The sequence below is a fragment of the Mustela nivalis genome, assembly GCF_964662115.1.
Source record: "Mustela nivalis genome assembly, chromosome: 18".
NCBI lineage: Eukaryota > Metazoa > Chordata > Mammalia > Carnivora > Mustelidae > Mustela > Mustela nivalis.
In genome coordinates this window covers 47522533-47532080 of record NC_139037.1, presented here as the reverse complement: position 1 = coordinate 47532080, position 9548 = coordinate 47522533, and the positions used below count along the sequence as shown (strand labels likewise).

Below are 9548 nucleotides of genomic sequence, written 5' to 3'. Positions count from 1 at the left end.
TTCTACTTGCAACACTTTCCTTCCTACGTAGGACATGACAACCTTCCTGGTACTGAGGGACAAAACCAGTAAGCATAAAGATTCTGACTACTGATTGGCAATGCTTTCAAATAAAGATCTTAATCAAAACGGGGAAATGGGCACATTAATAAAAGGAAACCTCATTTAGAATGAGGTCAGGCGGTCAGCAGGGGGTGCTCTCATGCGTGGCACTAGCTGCCTACTGCAGACTGGACAGGAAGAGGTGGACCTTGCAAGCCAGTACTACTTTATTATCCTAGCAGGAGGAGAGATTTCTTCCTCTCCTGGCAACATCCAACGAATTAGAGACAGTGACAGCTCAGTAATAACAAACTGTAGTTACAAGCCCCAGTTTAGGTCAGTGGACTTTTAGTTTATCACAGCCCTTCCCAACTTCCTCCTTTCCTCTATAAAAAAGTGTTCTTCACCTCCGTTCTCTGGACTTGCCTATGGTTTTGCTAAAATTCACTTGTCCTAGATTGTAATCTCAGCTATTCCTGAAGAAAGGCATTTTTTGGCTGGTAAAATAACTGGCATTTTATTTTTAAGGTTAACACAGGAATTACAGGTGGCATCAGTAAAGACTGTAGACACTAAAATAATAATGGTTTGAAAAGTTTGATTACTTAAATAAAATGAACTCCTTGAATGACACAAACCACCAATGCTCACTCCACGGGAAAAAAGATAACTTCTATAGATCTAGATCCACTATGAAAATTAAATTTGTAATTACGAATCTTCCCATAAGATAAACTCCATGTCCAATTATTTCACTTGGACGTGGTGAATTGGTGAATTCTACAAAACAAGGAAGAAACAACACCAATTATTCAGAAACTGAAATTAAAAAATTAAAAATCAGGAGATACTTAACCAACATGATGTATAAAGCCAGCATTATGGTGATACCAATTAAACTCAGGCATTAAGAAAAATTAGAAACCAAATCTCTCATCAACACAGATGCAAAAATATTTTTTAAAAAAGGCAAATAAATAAAATATATAAAAAGAATACATCATGACCAGGCGGGGCTCATCTTAGAAATGTAAGACTGGTTTAAGTCTTTAAAATTAGTCCATGTAATTCATCATTGAAAGATTAAAAATGCAAAAGAAAAAAAAAGCTTATGATTGTGGTAGCCACTATCCAAGACATTGTCTTAGAAACCCCTACCTTCTTGTATTATCCCTGTTCTGGAATCCCCTTCCACTTTACACCAGGATGAGTCTGTGTCACCCACAGAGTAAGTCAGGAAAGTTAACACATCACGTCCAGGAAAAAGTTGAACAGATACTGTAACTGTTTTTGTGTGAGCCCTCTACTGGATCGCCTGGATCACCTGATTTGGAACTTCTCTAAAATCAGAGAAAAAGCATAAATGCAAAGGAATGAATTGGTCCTAACACTGATGGATCACAAGATAATTATTCAAAGTTAAAGCCAGATACGTAAGAGTACATATTAAAGTGTTACCTGTGTATAGAAAATTTTCCACAGATAAAAAAATTCTGGGAGCTTTGCGCAGTGGCAGTATTGTAGCCGATGAGGTTTATCCGAGGCACAATTATTGCTAATTGAAGAAAATTCTGGGAAATTCAAATAAATCTACTGTGACAGAAAGCAAGTTGAATGGTTGCCTGGGAATGGGTAAGGGGCAGAGGGATTGTGGGGCACATCAGAAAACTTGGCTTCACAGGTGCAAACATGTATCAAAACTTATCAAACTGTACTTGTGCATTTTATTGCAGAAAATGCTTCGACTGATTGCTCTGACAGTGACTGTAGCCATAAGAGACACAAATATGGGAATCCTGAGAATTTCTGTAACCTCGTACCAAAGTTTTAAGTTTATTAGAGTCACACTCCCTGTAGTTTGCTCCCAACTCCCTATTAATCAGTACCTGTGCTAATTTATGATTCTACCAAGTCTTTTTAGGGGACAGTGACATCTGCTTATTAAATAATAGATTTCAGGGGCACTGGCAGGTCCCAGGGGTCAAGTTCTCCTCAAGAGAATATGGGACTATGAAACTCCCTCTGGGACAAGGGAAACAATTCATACTGCCCCCAGATACACCAGAGGTTGTCACAACTGCCCAGTGTTCAGGGTGACCATGATCACAAATCTCGGCATATAGGTCAAAAGATTAGGCCCACCAAGATTAGTATTCTTTCATAGGAGACCTTGAGCAGTAATGCAAGTTAGGCTAAAATGAAAGATGTTCCTTGCTTGCCATTCTGCTAACACCACTGAGACGCAACATTTGGCACTCTCACAAAAGCTCTTCCTCCCTTCACGCTGGCAGAATCCAATTCTGTTTTCAATACAACGCAGAGTGAACAGAATCCCCAAAACTATAGTTTAAAAAGTAAGTCATTTGTTGCAAAAACAAAACATGAGACAGACAACTCCTAAGGTAGGTGACGTGAAGACTGCACAAATCCATCGTGAGTGCAAAATGAGACCAATGAAGTCCATGAAAAACAGAAACCTCTGCAAGCAGCCAGCAGAACAAAGCTTGCCACCTTCTGACCAAAGTTAGGTCATGTATATGCTTATACCAACTGGTAGTGTAGATGGCAGGAAGGAGTGTGGATTTTTAATGGGCTCCAGGTACTGATGATTCCCTCTGGGGAAGGGAGGAGGAGCAGAGGACTGCCTATTAGAACATGTTGGGGTGACTTGTGCACAATGTGGGATTCTGCCATTCCATACATGGCTGGTTTTTTGTTTTCTGTTTTTCCAGAGACACGGGCAGTGACAGAATTCTGGCAAGGCTTCTGGACAGGTTACAAAGGGCAACACTGCACCAGAAAGCTCCCACATATGTTGCACTCAGAACAATCTCCTCAGGGTGGATGTTTAAATGTTATGAGGTTCAACTTCTGGCTGATGGCTACTCAAGAAGGCTAATCTCAGAGCTTCTCTTTGCTGTCAGTCACCAATGGAACAAGGAAATGGTGTATTCCCTGCCATCCTAAGGCCTTTCTCCAGTGTGAACTTTCCAGTGTCGGATGAGGGAAGCTCTTTGCCTGAAGGCCTTCCCACACTCACTGCACTTATATGGCCTTTCTCCAGTGTGAATTCTGTGGTGTTGAACAAGTACATGTTTGTGGCTAAAGGCTTTTCCACAGTCAGTGCACACATAGGGCTTTTCACCATTGTGAACTCTCTGGTGTGCAATAAGGTCGGAGCTCTGGCTAAAGAACTTCCCACATGCAATGCACTCGTAGGGCCTTGCTCCAGTATGAACACTCCAGTGTTTAATGAGTCTGTATTTGTGACCAAAGTACTTCCCACATTCGCTGCACTCATAAGGCCTTTCTCCAGTATGGATACTCTCATGCTGCACAAGTGTGGATTTGTGGCTATACGCTTTCCCACATTCACTGCACTTGTAAGGCCTCGCTCCAGTGTGAACTCTCTGGTGTACAATAAGGTTGGAGCTATGATTGAAAACTTTCCCACATATGCCACACTCATATGGCATTTCTCCAGTGTGGATTCTCTGGTGCTGAGCAAGTATGGGTTTGCGGCTGAAGGTTTTCCCACATTCGCTGCACTCATAAGGCCTTTCTCCAGTGTGGACTCTCTGGTGCTGGACAAGTGAGTCTTTGCGGCTGAAGGCTTTCCCACATTCATTGCACTTGTAATGCCTTTGTCCACTGTGAAAGGCACCCACACATTTGGTGTTACTGTTTGGCTTCCATTGACTATGAGGAGCATGCTGCTGGAAAATATTTGAGCTAGTTGGGAAGTCCTTATAACTCTTCCCTGTCGTACAAGGGATCTCCAGTGGTTCGACAGGGGAGCTGCTCACAAACAAGGGGCTGCCCTTGCCCCCTCTGAAGTGCTCCTCTCCACTGTGCTGCTTCTGGTGGTGAAAGTTTGCAATGAAGCAGAATTGTTTCCCACATACCCCACACATGTATGATTTCTGCTCAGGGTGTGTTCCCTGGGGCTCAGCCACATGCAAAATGTCTCTCAAGACCAAGCCACATGTCTCACAGAGGTGGGCCTTCTGGGTAGAAGGACGAGCCTTGGGAGTCCTGACCTGTGACACTCCCACAAAACTGTTCTGCTCAAAAGCTATCTCCTCGTCCTCCATTCCATGCCAACAACCTGAAAGCAGACAAATGTACAGGACAAGTACAAATTAACACTGATGGAAGGGGTGGCCTTATTACATATGCGTGTCTAACCGAAGTAAGATCAAGGTCACAGGAATGCCGTCAGAACAAGAGGCCCAAGCTGAAGCTGAGTAAAGGGCTGCGTGCAGTAGTTGGCATCTAAAGATCACAGAATGGGAAAGTCTAAGGGGGAAAAAAAGAAAGTAAAAAGGAATGGAAGAGGCCTTGACTAGGAGGACAGGGTACAGTCTGTGGGGTACAACCCAGGAAGAACATTCCACAGGGGGACAGGTGAGAGCTGTGCAGCTTGACTACTGACGAGCTACCACTGAGTAGCTGGTATCTAAGGGCAGTTTAGGGCATGTGCACATCTCACGACACACGGAGTATAAGCCAATGTTGAGGGGCACTGCAGAGGAAGCAGTGGAGAGGAACAGGTGAGCTATGGAAGCTGAGGTGGGGAACAGCCAGAGGCCAAAGGTCAGAGCATAAGACAAGTGTGTACATGGGAAAGTAAAGTGTGGGAGAGAGGTTAGGGAATGACAGGAACACAGTCCCAACATCACATCCTTCCCCATTCCCATTCCCCAGGGCCAGACCCACCCTGAGCTTCTCCAGTCCTGGCTGGAGTAACATCTGCCCAGTCAGACATCCAGGTCTTGCTGCCCAGCTCCAGGGAGGGAACCCCATGGGACATGGAAGATTCATCTCCTAAAGGGAAGACGAGACAGGTAAATGGGCAGCACTGATTTGGGTAACCCACCACTCAGAGAAGAAAACCAAGTATTATAAAATAAACCTCAAAGTAGGGTCTTGCACAAATATCTCAGTGGTCTCAGCCAGCAGTGACCACTCTGGTCCTGCAGTTCCTGACCCAGACAGGCTGCTGCAGACATTAGATAGAGGGAGGGGCCAGAAACTGGGGGACATGGGCACATGGATCTGGACAGGGCATCCCGGCAGGGAGAGAACAAACTCTGTTAACAGGAAGGACTAGACTATCCTTGGGAGATAGGGGAGCAGCAGAGCCCAATATAGGACGCTGGGGTGGGTGTGAGGGACTTACTCAGCGAGGCCATAAGTGCAAAGTTCTCCAGCATCACATCACGGTACAGGCATCTCTGAGCCTCATCAAGGAGACCCCACTCCTCCTGGGAGAAGTACACAGCCACGTCCTCAAAGTTCACCTGTCCCTGCCACAATGGGGAGAGCCAAGTCCATTAGTAGCCTCTCTCCCAAGGACACCCATCCAGGCCCCCACAGATGTCCCTCCTGCATTTCTTCCTACCTAATTCCTCAACTCAGGAAATATAGGGAATGGATGCCAATGGTGTCTGCACTCTCCTAACCATGCCTTTGTTATGGTGCCTGCCAATAGCAACCACAGGCAGGTGGTCAGAGAGGCACCATCTAACCTCTGGGCCCAGCCTGCAGGACTGCTCTGTTCTCCCCATCCCCCACCCCCACCTCCTGACAACCAGTTCTCCTGGGGCTACTAAAATCATGCTACCCCACAACCAAAGTTGGGCTCACCTTTCTCCTTTAGGCCCCCAAAACCAAGACCCAGGAGCCATCAGTTCACACTACTTTTCAGGTGCACAAAATTCTGGATCCAACTCTGTCTCACAACTCTGGCCCCCCACCCAGTCACTGGCCTCCACCATCACCTTCCTGGCTCACTAACTGCACTGCATGGCACATTCTTCCTCTTAAACCTGCCTACACACCACCTGCTACTTTTTGGATGTCTCCATCATGAACCCCTCAACAGAAGTCCAGTCCTGTGTCCAGCAGCTCACCTGATGCCTCCACTTGGTGTTCTCTGGAACATCTTAGACTCTTCACATAGGCAACAAATTTAAAATCCTAATATCCAATCTGAGTTATGTCTAGCACTGATTTGCCCATCTCTGCTGACGGAGCTTCTACCCTTCCAGCTAATATAGGCTAAAACCTTGGGGTTCTCTCTCTCACACATGAAAAAAAAAAATCTGATCACACTTCTCCCACCTACACAGCTCCCCTACCACTCACCTGGAATGTTGAAGCAACCCCCTCCCCGGTTTCCTTGTGTACACCAGAGCTCCTTCTACCCTCACCACACACAGTCTGTTCTCCACTTGGCATCCACAGGGTGCCTGTTAAAACCTGGAGCAGACCACCTACCTCCTCTACTCCATACCCCCATGGCTACACAACTCTCAGAACAGAGGCCTAGCTATCAGCTGGTCTAGACCTGACTCCCGGCAACCTGCTCCTGATTCCTACCACCCATGGGCGAGACCTGCTGTTTCCTGAAAACTTCCCTCTCAGTCTCTCCTCCAAGTACATGCACATGTTAGTTCCTGTACCTGGAACAACTCTCCACATCTTATTCCAACAGTTACCCAAAATGAGAAGCTTTCTATATAACCCCTGGCCTGGGCTCAAAATCCTGGGCTGGAGACCTCTCCAGGGTCCTCAGACTCAAGAGCTGAGAGAGTATAAGAGAGTGCTGTATGATACCCAAATCCTGGAGACCAGGTGGGGGGGGGGGGGTCAGATGGCTGAGAGCACAGACACCCTTCCCTCACCTGTACAGGGTCCATAATTACTTCTGAGTTCATCGGAACCTGTGGGAAGAGGGAGACTGTGAGAGACAAGCAAGCACGAAGGAGCTCATGCCTGTCCCCTACTGCTGACCAGGCGCAAATACCCGGGGCTAACTGCCTACCTTCTGTGCCTAGGTATTCAGGCCACCTGACAGCTGTGTTACCTCGGACTAGGTCTCTCTTTCTGTGCCTCACCGGCCGCCTCATCTCCTAACCTTGTCTGTCCGTTCCACAAGCAGCCTATGAAATACTTTTAAAAGCCTTCAGATGACCCCTCTATAGCTCCCAGCACGCTCACAGTGACGTTAGAGCTGCTCCGGCTGACACCGCAGGTCTAAGTCCTCCTCACACTCTAATCCTTGCACACACCAAGACTCCAGGTTTCCCGAATGCTCCGTCTGTGTCGCCTTCCAAGCCTCTGCATCTGCTGGCCCCTCTGTCCGCGACGTCCCTCCACACCCCGCCACACCGGCGATCAGAAATGGGGCCCAACCAGGGGCGCCCCTGCTGTCTAGACACAGGGGCCTAAGCGGCAGCGCCCTGAGGCGGCTCTCATTCGAGGGACTGCGTTTAGAAACCGAGGTCGCGCGAGGACCCGAGGGCACAGCACCCACCTGCGTCGGGTCGGTCAGCGCGACCGCGGCCACCGGAACCTGCGGACCGGGGAAGGCGCGCGGAGGGGAGGGGGTCATTAGCGGTCGACAGGTGCAAGGACCCGATCCTCAGGTCCGCCTCTGTTCAGGGGAGACAACGCCTCCTCTCGCGTTTGCCTTCTCGTGTCACTCAAGCCTGACAGCTGTCTGGACACTGACCCGGTAGGTTAATCTAAAAACAAACAACATGTCTGCTCAGGAGGGGAACGGAAGTCTCTCCCTGACATCTCCCGCACCAACGGAAATGCCCCTCTCCCCAGGCTTCTTTGGCCCAGCATCGCAGAGAATCCTGGGTAATGTGGTTTCCTTCGCGACCACACTGGAGAGAGGCGTGTGCGCCGCCTCTGGAGCCACCGTAGCTAGCCGAGTCTAGAAATTGCGTCTCCTGGAGGACTGGCGGGGCTGCTCTTTCCCTTAAAGGAGCCGTCCCCATATTTCCCATAAGGGCGAGCTGTAACACATTACAGAAATGCTTAGAGATATTATTTCAGGACTCTGCGCAGAGACTGCTCACCAGAAAATTAATTTCTCTCAGATTTTTACAGGTGGAAGCTAATAAATATTGTCATCAAGTAAACTCTTGTAGCCTGCAGCTCTGGAGTTAGTTTTGTGAGCTCAGCGTGGAGGGCGAGGAACCGGAAAGACTCGACACCCGACCAGGTGGACATGAAGAGGGATATTAAGCGCCGCTCAAGCACGTGGGCAGTGTTTGTGCCTCTGATCACCTCAGAAGTCATTCCTCCTGTGTAATCAGTGACTGTGTAGAACAGGGGTGCAGCCCCTTTTTACAAAATAGTATTTCTTACTCTGTACATAGAGATGTATTCAATTCCTTGTAGGTATGATGAAGTCCCAGAACCTAAGTCAGGTTCGGTGGGGTGAGGAGGTTCGGAGCCGACGACTAAAGAAAGAATTCTTAAGAAGTCGTTGGTGCAAAATGGTGGTTTATTAAAGCACGGGGACAGGACCCGTGGGCGGGAAGAGCTGCTGCCCTGGGTTGTGAAGGTGGGCATGTTATATACCCCACAGTTGGGGGGAGGTGGTGAAGGAATGGGAGATTTTGACAGAGTTCTCACATGCTAGGGAGGGCCTACAAGGTGCGGGGGGTGGGGGGGAGTCTTTGCCCTTATGGCTTGATCAATGTCGTCTTTAGGTCACTAACATCAAGATAATGGGGGATTCTTGGTGGGGCATTATGATCTGGCTATCATTTACATTCCTTTCTACCCCAGTCTCCTCCAGTTTATGGTGGGAGGGGGACATTAGGGCTTCAGGAACCAAGAGTTATTTGCCTCTGGAAATTTGTGCTATGGATAAGGTAACCTCCCTGTTTAGGTCTCTAGGACATCTTGTAGGGCAAGGGAGATTCCTGTTCTGCAGGATTGCGATCCCTGCAAGTTAACTATTTATCGTTTTATGGCAGTCAGGGGTGCCTGAGGAATGCTACACATATGGAGGGGAGCGGGTGAAGAGGGGGTGCAAGGCGCCAGCTTTTGCTTTGTCCTCAGCCAGCCTCCTGCTCCCTCATCAGGTATGTTACAAATGTCTGAAAGAAAGGTGATGTACCAAATGTCGTTTGGGGGTCAGGAGGGCAGTAAGAACAGTCTCTATGCAGAAAAAAGTGGCCACGAAATTAAATTTCTATACACAGTAAAAATGTCTCTTAAGAAGTTGTGACAGAGGGGCGCCTGGGTGGCTCAGAGGGTTAAGGCCTCTGCCTTCGGCTCAGGTCATGATCTCAGGGTCCTGAGATCGAGCCCCGCATTGGGCTCTCTGCTCAGCAGGGAGCCTGCTTCCCTTCCTCTCTCTCTGCCTGCCTCTCTGCCTACTTGTGATCTCTGTCTGTCAAATAAATAAATAAAATCTTAAAAAAAAAAAAAAGAAGTTGTGACAGAGGTGCCAGTCGTTAAGCATCTGTCTTCAGCTCAGGTCATGATCCCAGGATCCTGGGATGGAGCCTCAGGCTCTCTGCTCAGCAGGAAGCCTGCTTCTCCCTCTCCCACTCCCTCTGCTTGTTCCCTCTCTCTGTGTGTCTTTCTCTATCAAATAAATAAAAAATCTAAAAAAAAAAAAAGAATTTGTGACATAAGACTATTATTATATGAGGCCCCAAATGAGGAATGTAATGGAAAACAAACCCACAGAA

General features: G+C 47.8%; 1 protein-coding gene across 6 annotated transcripts; it reads right to left on the bottom strand.

Moving 5' to 3' along the window:
* Positions 1–531: 531 nt before the first annotated feature.
* ZNF772 (zinc finger protein 772) lies at positions 532–7767 on the bottom strand. 6 transcript variants are annotated; one of them, XM_082709621.1, is made up of 5 exons: positions 7364–7767; positions 6732–6770; positions 5225–5351; positions 4762–4869; positions 532–4150 (listed from the first exon to the last, which is right to left on the bottom strand). In XM_082709621.1, exons 1-5 carry the CDS (start codon positions 7439–7441, stop codon positions 3006–3008), a joined length of 1497 nt encoding a protein of 498 aa, XP_082565747.1. In that variant the 5' UTR covers positions 7442–7767; the 3' UTR covers positions 532–3005. The 6 variants fall into 6 exon arrangements, with proteins under 6 accessions (XP_082565747.1, XP_082565748.1, XP_082565751.1 ...); XM_082709622.1 differs by having other exon boundaries at positions 5225–5345; positions 7364–7657; XM_082709625.1 differs by lacking the exon at positions 7364–7767 and adding an exon at positions 7119–7318.
* Positions 7768–9548: the final 1781 nt, after the last annotated feature.

Coding starts and splice junctions, on each gene's coding strand:
- ZNF772 (XM_082709621.1), bottom strand. CDS start 7,441: ATGACCCCCTCCCCTCCGCGCGCCTTCCCCGGTCCGCAGGTTCCGGTG. Junction 6,771..7,363: donor CGCTGACCGACCCGACGCAG/GTGGGTGCTGTG, acceptor CTCTTCCCACAG/GTTCCGATGAACTCAGAAGT. Junction 4,151..4,761: donor CAGGACTGGAGAAGCTCAGG/GTGGGTCTGGCC, acceptor GTCTGCTTTCAG/GTTGTTGGCATGGAATGGAG.